The 16,881-nt window shown below is 39.5% G+C and overlaps 1 protein-coding gene across 1 annotated transcript in view; it reads left to right on the top strand.

Annotated features, from left to right (window-relative positions):
* DLEU7 (deleted in lymphocytic leukemia 7) overlaps positions 1–16,408 on the top strand; it is a gene marked incomplete at its 5' end in the record, with an annotated part of 31,913 nt that extends 15,505 nt beyond the window's left edge. The window contains one exon of the mRNA XM_081082805.1: positions 15,496–16,408. Within this exon, the coding sequence (XP_080938931.1) occupies positions 15,496–15,702 (207 nt within the window). The 3' untranslated portion in view covers positions 15,703–16,408. The remainder of the gene's footprint in view (positions 1–15,495) is intronic.
* Between the last annotated feature and the right edge of the window lie 473 nt (positions 16,409–16,881).

The following is a 16,881-nucleotide window of genomic DNA, read 5'->3' as shown; positions in this document are numbered from 1 at the left end:
CAAGCAAGGAGAGGGTAAACAAAAACATAAAATAAAAACCAAAAAAACAAAAAAACAAACTAATAATCAAGTAAACAACAACAACAAGATAAAAAATTGGCTAGCGAAGAAAGAGAAAAGAGAAGGGTGCATGTACTTGGAGCAGGGGACAGGAAATTAGATATATGAGTAAGCCAACAGAGACTACTATAATACTAACACATCAATACAGCAGATAAAGATCAATTTTTAACAAGGAGTAAAAAGAAAGGAGAGAGACAAACTAAAGCAGGGACAGGAGAAGCGAAACAGGAAGAAAAAAGAGAGAAATGAGGAAGAAAGGATTGGCATAAAGGAATAAATGAGATAGAGTGAAGTAATGATAAAAAAAAAATAGAATGTAGAACACTAATCCAAAAAATAGTGAAAGCTTAAAATAATAATAATAATATTAATAATAATAAATACTAAAAATAAAGAGAAAAAAATTTAGTTTCTTAAGTAAAAGATAAAAAATTAAAAACTGAAGTAGTGAAGTTTATTCGCTTCAGCTGAGGTTTAATGTCCCATGGGGGCTGGTTTAAGACCCCTCTCTACTGTTCTGTCTGCCAGTCTCAGTTTCCTGTTAGGTAGTCAGCACCGTGTTTAGTTCCCAGCGATCCACTGCTCCTCTGTGTCAGACTCCACAGCCTGGGTTTCAGGCAGACAGGATCAATCTGCCCACTTTGTTTTCCTGCCTGCTTTCAGTTGTATTTACACAAGAGTCTATTTCTGACATGGCCTCTAGGTGGCGGAGTTTCTGTATTAGTTTCTGGGACCAAATGGCGCCCCCACCCCTGCCATGAGGGCTCCCTGAGGGTATTCAGAAATCTTGTTTCCCTGCTGAGCTCAAGGCTGGGTGCGGCTGCGCTGCTAGGAGGGGTCTGGTCTTCAGGAGAAAAACGTTGATTCATGTTGGTTCAGGGTTGGTGGGATCTGACTGTCCCAGAGCTGGCCTCCTGATCACCTCTCCCTATTTTGCTCCCCAGCTTCCACAAAGCCACCTTCCTCTGCACCGCAGCCTTGGTGGGTGTTTGTAAATGAAAGATCCTATGCACTGAGTTTAGTGAGTAAAAGCAAGGAAAATATAAAGACAGAAAATATAAAGACACGCTGCTGGTGTCCCCCCGCTCCCCCGCCACTGCACAGCCGGTGCAGAACTTCAGGCTGCCTTTCTGAGCGCAGCCTCCCATGGCCGTGGGCTTAGATCTAGAGTCCCCCGCTGCCAGCAGCCCTGTGGACCCCCTTCCACAGTCAAGCACTACACCGTCCCCAAGGGACGTGGACTTGGTGCAGCAGTCTCCCTCTGAGACTCTAGTCCCGGTTGCATGGGTCTCTCCTTCCAGCCCAGAACCCCAATCCCACCTTTCTCCAGGCGACCTCTGACCTTTCCGTCCACAGATTGTCTCACTAGCTGTGTTTAATTCACCAATTCCGGGTGGATGTTATTCGATTCAGTTATTCTTCTGTCTGCTCCGTGAGAAGGTGCAGGACCCATCTGCCTATTTGGCCACCATTTTGTCTCCCCCTGGACAAACTTTTTAGGAGCCCGTGGCCGGGGAGGCTGGAGTCTCCGTGTTCCTGAGTTCGCAGCCAAGGCAGCTGGTCCCTGGCCCATGTGGCTGTAGGGTCCCTGGTGGTGTAAGAGGTCTCCCCGGATGGAGGTGAGGCTGGGCTCTCAGTCATAGCTGCTCTTCCCTTCAAGATGGTGTCTTTACTCTTTTCTTAAAGAAACCAATAATTTATATTCTTTTTGAACATTTAGAGTTTATCAAACATATGCAAAGAAAAAACATGAAATGAGTTTCTTTGTGGTGGATAAAAAGTGCTTACTAGTTCTTAGTCTTGCCAAATTTGGTGGAGAAGATGGAGTTGACCAGTTTGACAAATTTTTTTATAGCAGGAAACTGAGGCTCAGAGAAATATTAAGACTTTGCTGAAGATCCTGCTTCTGAGAAGTGATGGCCCATGATTCAAACATGTTTTTATTGATTTTAGAGAGAGAGGAAGGGAGAGGGATAGAAAGATAGAAACATCAATCAGAGAGAGACATCAATCAGCTGTCTCCTGCATGCCCCCTACAAGGGATCGAACCCACAACCTGGGGATCTCTTGGTTATGGATTGACACTCAACCACTGAGTGAGTGTCAAGCATGTTTGAGGCCAGACATAGTTTTTTGTGACTCTACCAAATCACAGTGCTAGCTTAAAGGGGCATTAAAAACATCACATTAAAATAAAGTACGTGAGAGTGTTTAGTCGACAGAACACAGTCACGCATGCCCTGCACTGCACACCACTTGGGATGTAACAGTCACATTATAGACTCTTAGGTCCGGCTGACATAACAAAATGCCACAGACTACATCGCTTAAACCTCCAACATTTATTTTCTCACTGTTCTGGAGGCTGGGAAGTCCAAGATCAAGCAAGGTGGTAATAAATTTGGTTTCTGGTGAAGGCTCTCTTCCTGGCTTGTAGATGGCCACTTTCTCACTGTGTCCTCACATGGCCTTTCCTCTGTGCATGTGGAAAGAGAGAGATCTCAAATGTCTCTTCTTCTTCTTCTTCTTCTTCTTCTTCTTCTTCTTCTTCTTCTTCTTCTTTTTCTTCTTCTTCTTCTTCTTCTTCTTCTTCTTCTTCTTCTTCTTCTTCTTCTTCTTCTCTCTCTTTCTCTCTTTCTTTGGTTAATCCTCACTTGAGGATATTTTTTTTTCATTGATTTTAAGAAAGAGTATAAGAGAGGGAAATCACAGACAGAAACATTGATGTGAGAGAGACACATCGATTGGTTGCTTCCTGCACATGCTCTGACCTGACCTGGGAGTTGACCCTGCAATGGAGGCACATGCCCTTGACCAGAATCAAGCCCGAGACCCTTCAGTTCATGGACAGATGCTCTGACTACTGAGCCAAACCGGCTAGGACTCTTCCTCTTCTTAAAAGGACACCAATCCTATTGGATCTGGAGCCCACTCTCTGACATAATTTAACCTTAATTACCTCTCTAAAGGCCCTATCTCAAAATATAGTCACAAGGTGGTTAGGTGTTCAATATATGCATTTTTGGGAGGTGGGGCAAGGCAGGAGGAGGTGGGGAGACAAAATTCAGTCCATAACACTGGGTAATTTGTGTGCCTCCTTCCATGATGGTGGCTTTACATAGTGACAAAAAGTACCAGGCAAATGTAGGAAAACATTGTCAAACTAGTAATCTAGCAAGAATGCTTTAGGCACCTGCAACCTAAAGGGAGTACAGAAATGTGTGGGACACCAGAAGGAAGGCTAGGATTTAAAAATTCCCCAAAATGACCAACTCACATAGAGACTATTAAACAGCCAATTATGAGGTCACTGATTGAGTTTTGTCTGTCTTCCTTTGAGAGTTAAAAATATTTATAGTTTCCAAGAGTTCTTTCTGTTCTGAAGCAAGTTTCATGGAAACTATGGCTGATGCCAACTTTCAGAGGAAAAAGAACTTTCCTGACATTGCAGATTTAACTTGCCTGTGAGTTCTCCATTTCATTTAGCTAATTTTGGTACCAATCATTCCATCACGTTTAGTAGCCTTCACTGTTTTTTCATTCTACAAAGCAAAGCCAGTGGTTAGGAAACCATTGGCTTTGGTTGCACAGTTATTGTTGTAATGCTCTTTAATTAGTGGAGCCAGTTTCTGCAAATTTGAAAATTGTGTCTTCAAAAATTATCCACATACTCTTGAAGAAAAAAATGCTTATGGTCATATGATTAATAGCCAAAAGCCAGGAGGTTGCTATTGACTTGAGATAAAATTGTGCTTATGTTTTAGAAAAAGACCCAGTGACTGCTATAGAAGTAGCTTAATTATAGTTTGTAATTCCTTATTATGTGAATGATATGAGAATCAGGACATATAAACTTTCTGAAATTAAAATTTTGCAAAGGATATTGCAGAAAGGCTCTAAAACAAAACTACTTATGTTTAACATCTTGGTGGAAATGCTGCCAGGCTCTTTCACAGTTTGGGGTTGGCCTTGTGAGCATACCTGAATCAAGTGCTTGTATCCATCACAAAGTGCTTTTCACAAACTTTCCTAATGAAAATGATGACATACCCAAAGCACATTCATAAGGAACCTTAGTTACGTGTGGGGCATTGACACTGGGTACAGCACCAGTAAAAATCTTTAATTTCCTGTGGATGAGAGACCTTTTATGGTGAATGGCAGATACTTCGGTTCTTCATTGGGTGTTTTATTAGTGTGTAGTTACATATCTATTGGAGATTGATCTGGGTTTCAGGTAACTGGTGACTGATCTGGGCCCTGTGAATCTGTAGCTCAAAGCCAGATGTTGATGAGCCGAGTGGAGTTGGGGCAATTTGAAGCATACTGATCCTGATAGTATGGTTTTCATGACATCTCTCTACATAGAGGAACGTTCTCATTTTATTTGCACATTCGGTTGGAGGGTTGTAAGGGGCTTGGGGAGAGGATTTGTGTTCCTTTGTAGTGCCTAGCACTGGGTGGCTTTAGTGGAGAATGTTCTGCTGGCCATACTGATGCTCATTACAGCCAGGCCCCACGACAGAAAGCAGGGGAAAAGCTCTTTGTTTCTTTACTACTCTCTGTAGAGGACATTAGGAATTCAGGGAGAATGAGAGGGGAAAAAGTGAGAAGAAATAGATTTGTGGAAGCCATTGTAAGACAATATAGCTCAAGATGTGACTGTTTTGAAAAGAACCAACTTATTTTAAAGCCAGTGGTTAAGGGAATATGAACTGATTTATGGTTCATGTAGATCTAGAAGTAATTTTGAAGGTGACATAATAGGAAAACAACAGTAACTGTCCTGGTGGATTGTTGAAAAGCTGTCTGCATTTTGGAACCTATAAAGTCATATTGTGTTTTGAATTTATTATCCATTGGTATTGGTTTCAGGAAATAAGCTTTGAAACTGACTTCTGCAGCCAGATTCTTTTTGCCTTCAAGCCTTCAGTTTTATTTTCAGTAAGAAGCTAAAAAAAAAAAAAAGTTTAACTTTTCTTCCCTGTTTGGACTTTGCAGGTGCGTGAAAAGTTGCTCAAGGGTCCCATATGTGTGCATTCTAAATAAACACAATGCATAATGCGGAAAAGTTTTTCTAAGAGACCTCCCTTACACTGGATAGGAGAGAACAGAGCAGAGGAAGGGGGAGCTCCAGCTTTATATGGGGTGCAGAAGGTTTCATGCCTTGAATATCTTCCAGACGGCCAACCGCTCTCAATTATGTTGCAGGAAAGAGGATGGGCCAGCAGGCTAATATTCAGTTTAGATGTGTCCCAGGCCAATCTAAGTGTTGTAACACTCATAACACTGTGTTAACCTTAAAAAACAGTGTGACTATGGCCAAAAAGAAACATGCAACAATTCACTTGTAAACATTTGTGTTTCATCGCCAGAGTTAGTTTGGTGCCTCCTCTGCCTGCTCCCATGGTGTCCTGTTCATCCCACCGTGGCATCCCCAACTCCATCTTTCCCGTTTGCCCGTCTGTCTCCTGTCCTGGGCAGTGAGTTCTGCTGTCTGAGTCCTCAGGGCAGCTGGCCCGGGTTCTGATTTGAGGCAGGGTTTTGCAGAACATTTAAATTTGAAATGGAGATTAATGCCTGCTCTGTCACTTGCTGTGTGACTTAGGTACATCGTTTAATCTCGCCAAGCCGCATTTCTTTGAGTGAGACAAGGTGCAGAGGTGCCTCACTTGGAGCTTGGCGCCTCCTACAGTAGGTGCTCAGGCTCATGGGGCCAGACTAGTGCTCTTAAAATGCTGGTTTGCCATGTTGCTCTCATGCTTGGAAATCTCCAGGGAATTTACTGGGGCACTTGCAGCTTTTCACACTAGCTTATATCCTGATTCTCTGTTATTTTCAGACTGATCTCCTCCCAGTCCTAGCCCCTACTTGACTTTAGGCCTTTGCTTATGTTATTCATTCTAATTGCAAGGGCCATCTCTTTTCCTTATAAATCAAACTAGAGGCCTGGTGCACAAAAATTTGTGCACTCAGGGGGGATGGGGAGGTCCCTCAGCCCGGCCTGTGCCCTCTTGCAGTCTGGGACCCCTTGGGGATGACCACCTGCTGGCTTAGGCCCGCTCCCCAGGGGATTGGGCCTAAGATGGCAATCAGACATCCCTCTGGCAGCCCGGGAGCCCCCGGGGGATGTCCACTTGCCAGCAGGGAGCAGGCCTAAACTGCAGTCGGACATCCTTAGCACTGCTGAGGAGGCAGGAGAGGCTCCCACCACCACCGCTGTACTGGCAGCCATCAGCCTGGCCTGTGGCTGAGCAGAGCTCCTCCCATGTGAGAGCGCCCTGACCACCAGAGGGCATCTTCTGCATTGAGCGTCTGCCCCCTGGTGGTCAATGTGTGTCATAGTGACCAATCATTCCCAGTCCTTCTGCTGTTAGGGTCAGTTTCCATATTACCCGTTTACTATATAGGATAGAGGCCTGGTGCACGGGTGGGGGCCAGCTGGTTTGCCCTGAAGGGTGTCCCAGATCAGGGTGGGGGTGCTGCTTGGGTGCCTGGCCAGCCTGGATGAGGGGAGGATGGCTGTTTGCAGCTGGTCACACCCCCTTCAGGGTGGGGGTCCCCACTGGGGTGCCTGGCCAGTCTGGGTGAGGGGCTGAGGGCTGTTTTCAGGCTGGTGGGCAACTGAAGCTCCCAGTCTCTCCTTTTTTCTTTTTTAAATTTTATTCTAGGATTAATTTACCTTCTATAGCTGTCACTGGAGCTGAGTGCAGGCTCCAGCTCTGAGGCCGTTGCCGGCTGAAAGCAGGTACCTGGGTTTGTTTAGATTCTATAGTTGAAACTCTGTTGCCATCACTGACGGCTCTAAGCTCTGAGGCTGCGCTGGCTGAAAGCAGGTTTCTGGGGTTTGTTTAGGTTCTATAATTGCAACATTGTTTCATCCGGAGCTCAGAGCTGAGCTGCGGCAGGCGGGGAACGTTGACTTCCTCCATCACTGGAGTAAGCAAGCCTCATGTTCATGTTCGCTTCAGCTGCCTGGCTGCCGGCCACCATCTTGGCTGGCAGTTAATTTGCATATCTCGCTGATTAGCCAATGGGAAGGGTAGTGAAGTTATGGCTAATTACCATGTTTCTCTATTATTAGATAGGATACTGCTTTTCTCAACACCACCTAACTTATAGTGTCTGTACAGTCCTCCCAACCCAACATTTTTCTGATGCCTCATACAAACCTTCATGCCCTTCTGCATGCCCTTGGCAGCACTCTGATGGCCTCAACTGCATTAAAATTTTTTTTTATTGTGGTAAAAAATGCATAACATAAAATTTACCATTTTAAGTGTATAGTTCACTAGTGTCAAGTACATTAACATTGTTGTTCAAGCAATGTCCATAATGTTTCCATCTTGCAAATCTGAAACTCTATACCTATTAAACAGTAACTCCCCATTTTCCTCCTCCCCCCCAGCCCTGGCAACTTCCATTCTACTTTCTGTTTCTATGTGTTTGACTACTCTAGATACCACATGCAAGTGGAATCATATGGTATTTGTCTCTTTTTGGTGTGATTTGTTTCATTTAGCATTATATCCTCAAGGTTAATTCATGTTGTAGCATAAGTCAGAATTGCATTCCTTTTTAAGGTTGAATAGTATTCCATTGTATGTATATACCACATTTTGTTTATCCATTCATGGATACTTGAACTGCTTCCACCTCTTGGCTATTGAGAATAGTGCTGCTATGAACATGGGTTTGCAAATAGCTCTTAGAGATCTTGCTTTTAGTTCCTTTGGATATATACCCAGAAATGGAATTGATGGACCACATGTTAATTTCATTTTTACTTTTATTGAGGAATCTCCATTCTCTCTAGAATGGTTGCTTGATGTTACCTTCCCACCAGCAGTGCACAAGGGTTCCACGTTTTTCACATTCTTACCAAAATTTAGTTTCAGTTTCTTTTTATGGTAGCCAGCCTAATGGATGTGAGGTGAGCTCAGCCACTCTTTCTGAGCCTAAATTTAATTGTGTGTGACAGCTCTGCTGAACAATTTAAATAGTTTCATATTACCAACTAGATTCCAAGTTTCTGTGGAACATATTTTTCTTTTCTCTCCTTCCTTCCCCTCCTTTCCTTCTTACTGACCTTCCATCTAGCAGAGTCCTTCACTTATAACCTTAGACTGATGCGTGCTTTATAAATACAATGAGTTTGCAAATCCATGGGCTAATTTGATATTCACATCCCTCCATATGGCAGTTATTACTGTTTCCATTTTACAGATGAGAAAACTGAACATCCCATAGATAAAATGTCTTGTCCACAGATGGCCCATCAAAGGCGCAGAACCAGGGCTCTGATAGCAAGTCCAGTGCTTATGCGGGAATGGGCTGTGCTTCCTCAGGGTCTGTAGCTGCCTGAGGCTGCCTGTCCTACCCAACACCTATAGCGTCCCTTTGGCAATGTAGGGTAATATGCTCTGGGTTCTGAGGGTCAGGACATGGGCATATTGGGAAGCCACATAGCAGATTTCAGCTAAACATTGGAAGAAATGTTCTAAAAACTAGAGCCATGGGTTGCCTCCTAAGCACATGAGTTGCTCTAGTGCAACCAAGATAATTTCGGACAACCACACATCAAGTATGCTATAGAAAGGTTTTACACATTCGAAGGAGATCTGTATGAACCTAGTGCATTGCTTAGATAATGAGTCTAGAAATGTCTGTTCCTATATAGGATTGGGTTTTTGTGTTTATTACTATAGCCCTCATCACATTTCATTGGACGTTGGTATATATGCTCTATGTGTCTCATTCTCCTTACTAGTTTACAAACTCTTTAGAGAACAAGTGCCATATCTTACTGCCTTTATTTTTATTTATTTATTTATTTTTCAATTAGAGTTGGCATTTAATATTATTTTATATTAGTTTTAGGTATACAGCATAGTGGTTGGACATTTATATACATTATGAAATGATCCCTCTACACAGTTATTACAATATTATCAACTAGATTCCCTGTGCTGTACTTCATATCCCTATGACTACTTTGTAACTCCCAATTTGTATTTCTTAATCCATTGACCTTTTTTACTTATTCCCTCACTCCCCCTCCTACCTGGCAACCATCAATTTATTCTCTGTATCTATGTGTTTATTTCTGTTTTGTTTGCTCACTCGTTTTATCTTTAGATTCCACATGTAAGTGAAATCATATGGTATTTTTTTTTTCTCTGACTTATTTCACTTGGCATAATACCCTCTAAGTCCATCGATGCTGTTACAAATGATAAGATTTCATTCTTTTCTATGGCTGAGTAATATTCCATTGTATACGTGTACCACATCTTCTATTTCCAATCGTCCGTTGATGGACACTTAGGTTGCTTCCACATCTTGGCTATTGTAAACAATGCCGCAGTGAACACAGGGATCCATATATCTTTTCAAGTTAGTGTTTTCACCTCATACCTGTCAGAATGGCTATCATCAGTAAATCAACAAACAAGTATTGGTGAGGGTGTGGAGGAAAGGGAACACTCATGTATTGTTGATGTAATTGCCAATAGGTGTAGCCACTGTGGAAAATATTCCAGAGGTTCCTCAATAAATTAAAAATAGAACTACCTTATGACCCAGCAATTTTACTTCTGGGGTATTTATCCAAAGAAATACATATCTTACTGCCTTTTATTCCATGTAGTCAATCAGATAGTGGAGACCTGATATAAAATTAGCTGATTCATTAACTGAATCAAACAAGTTGAGGCCATTATTCTAGTATGTGAGTTGAGTTACCACCTCACTTTACAATGTAATTGCTGGCCATCAGTTCGGACCACTGTAGGAATCAACACATTTCATATCCAGACTCTGAAATTACATAAGGCTTTAGAAGTTCCAAAAGCACTTTTAGATTGCTCAGCTTCAGTGTTCTAATTCGGGCAATGCACCCACATCCCAGTGTAGGGTATTACATCATTTCTGAAAGCACCTGGAACTTGCTAAATAAAAGAACTTGCTGGGAGGATGTGCTCTATCATTGAATGAAAGCACATAAGTAAAATCATCACCAATATTGATCATGTGAATTTCTACTGAAAGCCCATGAGCCACTGAATACGCTGTTGCCTCAACACTGTGACTTGTGGCCCCACCTTATACAGCAGAATCATTAGAGGTTTGGGTGGAGGCCATTGTGACTGGATCCATAGTTGGCCTTCAGACCTTCCAGAAAGGAAGAGAAGCAACCACTTGCTTTATTTTTCCCTTCCCTGGCTTAAGAGTCCATGGAAAGCTATTCCTATTCATTTGTTTTCTTTGACTGTTAATATATTTGAGAAAGGATTAAAAGGAAATACTGTATTAAAATAGTAAAATAAAGAGACTTTGCAAAGTTTGCCAGAGATCTGAAGTTTACCTAGGACCTCAGGGATCAGTGTAGCCAAGCAGTAGAATTTTATTTTATGTATAATTTCTCCAAACGAAGCCTTCTTTGATTCTTTATAGTAAGTGTGACATTGACTACAGATATTAGGCCCACAAATATATTGTAAGGGCATTTTCATCTTTTCTGAGTGACAAATGCCTTTGCACACTGGCTAATAGGCACGTGTCCGCACACATCTCAGTGGTTCCTTCTATTTTGAATTTCCCTTTGCAAGTTGTCTTTGATCCTCCCACTTTGTACTTAGAGTTGGATCACTTCTGTAAAACAAGCGGACTATTTTCCTTGATGTGGATCTATGGCAAGTAGTCCAGAGTCATCTTTCCCAGACTTGCCCATTCCCAAGCAATGTGCTCCCGCAATATAGATTGCCCTATAAACTATGGGGCAGATTATCTAAGTAGCCCCTTGATACCTTCTGAGGAAAAATGAGTAACACACAACAGCAGGGAAGCAAGAATGCTTTAAAGAGAAGAAACCACCCTAACCGGTTTGGCTCAGTGGACAGAGCGTCAGCCTGTGGACTCAAGAGTCCCAGGTTCGATTCCGGTCAAGGGCATGTACTTTGGTTGCGGGCACATCCCCAGTGGGGAGTGTGCAGGAGGCAGCTGATCGATGTTTCTCTCTCATCGATGTTTCTAGCTCTCTACCCCTCTCCCTTCCTCTCTGTAAAAAATTAATAAAATATATTAAAAAAAATAAAGAGAAGAAACCGAAGCGTGTGGTAGCCTGTGAAGCCTTGAGTAAAGGGCCTGTAGCATGTTTAGTTTTCTATCCTATGCCTAGCTCACACTAGGGTCCTACTGCCACTGTTTGCTGAATTGAAGAAATGGATGTTTGTTTTGCTTCTTGGAAGATGTTCTCTATTAAACATTTTGCCAGAAACCCAGGTTCTTCTCACTTAAGTGACAGTGTTTGTTTGTTTTTCTATTTTTTGTTATTGTTTTTTAGGGGGAGGGAAAGCTTTATTTTTTTTTTAAATCTTCACCCAAGGATATGGTTTTGATTTTAGACAGAGGAAGAGAGACAGAGGAGAGAGAAATAAAGAAAGAAAGAAACATTGGTGTGAGAGAGAAATACCTATCAGTTGCCTCCTGCATGTGCCTCACTCAGGAATTGAACCTGCAACTTTTTGGTGTGCAGGATGATGCTACAACCGAGCCACCTGACCAGGGCATCATGACAAAGTCTTTATTAGGGAGAAGAATAGCTTTGTTTTTCTATTAAGAATTAGGAAGAAAACTCTAGTTCTTCATCAAACATTGGTTCAATTTTAGTTCTACCTTTTATTTTATTTTGAATTATTTATTTTCTTTTCCTGAATTATTGAGTTGAATTCTTATCTCATGGTTTTTTGGGAATTATTCTTTAGTATATAAGCATTTAAGTCTAGCATTTCTCACTGTACCCATATCCCATAAATTTGTGTTATAGTATTTTCATAATTGTTCAGTATAAAGTATTTTAAAATTTTAATTTTTTTTTCACTGAACCATGAATTATTTACAAGTAGCTTGCTAAGTAATACATGTTTTGGGAAGGTTATCTATGTTATTGATTTCTCATTTATTGCATTGTGATTTGTATAACATAGACTTTTTATATACATTGAGATTTGCATTGTGACATATTATAATATAGTTAGCATTCATAGATATTTTATATATTTTTGAGAATAATGTATATTTGCTTATCTCCATTGGACCAAGGTTGTGATTAGTGTTTCTATCTTTTCTCTCCAAGCTGATTATTATGTTGTTTGATCTGTCAGGTTCTGAGAAAGCTGAACTAAAATGTCTGTATGTTTGTGGATTGAATGTAAATTGAGGTTATCATAGTAGGCACACACAAGTACAAAATTGTTATATCTCCTTAGGGGAATAATTTCTTCTATTAATTGAGGTTTATTTTATACTTAATAATGATTTTTCTGGCTTTATTTTGTCTTCTGTGCTTGATATATATGTTAGTATTCATTTACTTTCAATCTTTAGGTACTTTTAGTTTAAAAATTTTTTAAAAAGCATATAGATTTTTAAAATACAGTCTGGTTACCACTATATATTTCAAAGGTGTCTTGTTGGTGCTTTCTACTCACCTTGCTTTATGTTTGTGTATTTTTTCATTTTTACCTTTATAGATAGGATCAATAAAGTTTTAATGTACCTTCCCTCTGCTAATTCTGAAGTTGTATATATTGTTTCTCTACTTTAATAATAATGCTTACATTTCTCATGTACATAATTAAAAAATCTGAAATTTATCAATTTTGCCATCTTTCTCTTGAATAAATGCAAGGCCTTAAAATATCTCTTCATCCTACATATTACTACTATTCAGCATTTTGAATCATCTTGCTTTTGTAAACTCCAAGTTAGTTGTTATGATTTTTGTTTTGAACAATCAATTCTTTAGATTTATAACTTATTTTTAAGTTTCTTCATTCACTGTTGCTTCTTGTATTTCATTCTTTCCTTTTGCATTGAATTTCCTCTTTCTGAATTATATCTTGAGGAAGATCTGACAGTGAGAGTCTATTTGTGGTAACTCCTTTGTCCTTCTAAATGAAGATATATTAATTTTGCCCTAGTAGTTCACTTAGATTAAAAAAAAATTCTAGGTTGAAAGTTATTTGGCAATATTATTCTATTTTTTTCTATGTTCAATTGTAGCTTAGAAGTTCATTGTCTGTCTTGTCATCCCTTAAAATCTGTTTGTCTATTTTCTCTGGTTACTTTTAAGGGTAGTTTTGCCTTATTGAGTTTAGATTTGTGTCTCATTTAACTTACTCTGTACAAGGCTTGGTTTATTTCCTGAATCTAAGGATTCATGTTTTGGATCAGAATTGGATAATCTTATTCATGATTCTCTTTTCTCTTCTGGTTATGCATTCATTGTACTTCGGCATTCTGTCATCCATGTTGCTTAACCTCTCATTCATATTTCCCATGACTTTAACTTTTCTTATTTTTTTTGAGTTGTGGAGTTTTGTTATTTTTCTTTTTTTAAATTTCTTTATTGTTGAAAGTATTACAGATGTCCCCTTTTTTTCCCATTGACCCCCTCCACCCTGTACCCACCCTTCTTGGTTCTTCATCACACTATTGTCTGTGTCCATGGGCTATGTATATATGCATACAAATTCCCTGGTTAATCTCTCCCTATCCCTCCACCCCATCTTCCCTCTGTTTATTTTTTATTCTGGGCAATTTTCTCACATTTATCATCCTGTTTACTAATTTTCACTTCAGATGTATTTATTCAAGTGTTTAAACTGTCCATTGAGTATTTAATTTGTCATGATAGTTGTCATTTCTAGAAGTTGTATTTGGTTCTTTTTCAAGCCTGATTTTTCTTTCTTTTTTAAAAAAATATTTTTTATTGATTTTTTTTACAGAGAGGAAGGGAGAGGGATAGAGAGTAAGAAACATTGGTGAGAGAGAAACATCCATCAGCTGCCTCCTGCACACCCCCTTCTGGGGATGTGCCCACAACCAAGGTACATGCCCTTGACTGGAATCGAACCTGAAACCCTTCAGTCTGCAGGCCAATGCTCTATCCACTGAGCCAAACCCGTTAGGGCCTGATTTTTCTTAAAAAGTTTTTTATTCCTTCTTTTATATCTTTAATCATTTTAAGCATATTTTATAGTTTATATTTGAAACTTTTGTAATTTAATATCGCCCTGCATTATATCTGCTATATCATGGTGAATTGTATTTTAAATTTCATATACAGAGCTTGTCTTTGACAGAGCATTATGGGAATACCACAGTGGGGCGTGGGTTGTGGACATGTTCTGTGGAATAGGTTTTTGTTTGCTTTTCCTCGTGTCCATGGATATTTCAGCCGAGTTCCAATTTTGAAGTTAATTTCTTAGCATGAGTGTTCCCAGAACATGTATATGATGTAGAAGGCAACTCCAAACTTAAACTTCTGTGTAGTACAGGCCCATAGTTACACATTCTTGGGAAAACTTCACCCTCATCCTAAACTCAGTTTAAGAGCGAGACTGATTTTCTTTTTCTGATGGGTATTGGCGGGCAGTTAAAATAATCTACTTTTATTCCTGGCCCTTGGGGATTTCCATTACTTTCCTGCAAGTGCAAAAAGGATGTTTGTTCTATTTTATTTAGCATTCATTTAGTAGCAAGAGGTTTTGAAGAAAATAAACATGCCATGTTGCCAGACCCAGAAGTCTGTGGGAAATCATTTCCATTGATTTTAAAATAAACCATGTAATGTGGAGTAATTTCAGTGTACCATTTACATGCAATGTATTTTAGAATATGAAACATTTTGGGATTAAAAATCTATTCATTTATTTCCTTGTTTTAAGCCACCTAGGAACTATTTTTTTCTAAATTTGCACTGGAAATTTCTTGAGACCCTGTTCAATCCTAAATCCTATATTGGAAACTTGAAGAAAGTGAGTACAGAATAACAGGAACAGAGGCTATTTGTGTATTTGTCAAAGCTCTGTTAGGAACAAGTAACAGAAATTCAACTTCAAATGGCTTAAGTAAAAAGGGATAATTGTTGACTCAGATAAACAGAAAATCCTGGAGTTTATTTACATATGGCTAAGTTGACATGTTCAGAAAATGTTATTAGAATCAGTCTTTTTAAATTTCTTGGGTCTAGTTTTCTCTGTGTTGGCATCATTGTAACTTGGATTCTCCCCTGTGGTAGCAAGATATTTTCCAACAGCTTCAGTTAAAAAGTGTTTCTCTTTCCCAGTCTAGCAAATATTCTGGGACTGTGGCTTATTGGCCTGTGTTGAGTCACCTGTCCATCCTTAATGAATCCAAGTGGCTGAAGCATGATATGCTCTGATTAGCCTGGTCCCTGGAGTTGTGGCGTGGAGTCAGCTTTGGTCAAACCACACAGGCTGAGAATGGAGGAGAGCAGTTCTCTGGGAGAAAAGTCAGAGTGCTGTCATCAGAAGAGATGGGTATGGAAGCTGGGTACACAAAGTATAAAACAAATGTCCTCAACAATCTGTCTAATTGCTTGTTGGTTTTTGCTGTTCCTTTCAGGACAGTGTTGAGTTTAGAAACATCTGCAGTCATCTGGCTCTACAGATCGAAGGACAGCAGTTTGACAGAGATTTGAATGCTGCTCACCAGTGTTTGAAGACAATAGTTAAGAAGTTGATTCAGTCACTTGCTAACCTTCCTTCTGATGCTCATGTGGTAGCCTGTGCTTCGTTGAGACAGATCTTACAGAATCTCCCAGACACATGAGTGCTCAGAACACTGGAATCAAAACCACAGCTAAGCACTGCTAAGAAAACTAGGGACCTTACCTTCCTGATTGAATCAGCAAACTATGGATGTTTTGATTCTCACTAAAGAGACACTTGATAAAATATATAGCAGTTTGACCAGTGGCATCTGTACCCTTATAGCATGTTGGTGAAAAATTTTTGAAACAGTACTTCACATTTTTAAATATGTTGTCATATTTGATGACTTTTTTGATGGAAACATATTCTACATGGTGGAACTAATTGGATTCTATATGTATATAAATATTTATTAATTCTTATTAAGTATTCACTTTAATTGAATGATACATGAATCTATATTTATATTCATGTAGACCTATGAGGTTTAATATGGGGATTATTCATATGATTAAAGATACATGTTTCTTAAAATTATCTTGAATAAATGGGGTGTTGGTAATTGATATATTGTACTTACTGAGCACTTTATTTTTTGTTATGAGACTGATCTCAAGCTATTGTAGGACCACATATGTTGGTAATTATGAGTCTCAATCCTGGCATTAATAACTTACTGTTGGGCAGGAGAAGAGCTGCTTCTAAACCTTGTGCTTTCATATACTGCCTTGTAAATTTTGAATGATAATGAGCTATGAAGTACCAGCGATATATGGTATGTGAATACAAATACTACAGTATTATTAAAGTCATATGGAAACATCTAGCCCTTCTTACTGTTTCTAAATATTCCACTTGAAGTAGGAAATTCTTTTGAAAAATGGGAGGGGTTGAATATACTGGCAGGTTTTCCTAAATATTTATGGTTATGCAAAAAGAGGGTGACTATTTCCACAACAATGATCTGCACAAGCTTAGGAGAAACTACATTTCTTGTTGTTTAATGATGACTATGTTGAAAACCAAAGTACATTGAAATGCTACTTTTTCCTTAAAAATAAAATAGGAATGACATCAAATTTAGAAAAAAAAAAAGAGCACAATGTATTTGTGCATCTTGTTTCCTAGAGGAATGAAAAACTGGATCTGTATGGTGAGAGTACATCTACTATTAAAAAAGAAAGTGTTAATAGTAATCAAAGCCTTTTAGATCCCACATACTCTAATCCTATTGCTTCCAAATATTTTCTTCCAGAATCTGAGGATGAAAGGTAAATATATTGCTTTTCTGTAAATG

This window comes from Myotis nattereri (assembly GCF_964212035.1).
Source record: "Myotis nattereri genome assembly, chromosome: 2".
Classification (NCBI taxonomy): Eukaryota; Metazoa; Chordata; class Mammalia; order Chiroptera; family Vespertilionidae; genus Myotis; species Myotis nattereri.
The sequence above is the reverse complement of the archived record's forward strand: the minus strand, read 5'-3'. Positions and strand labels throughout refer to the sequence as shown.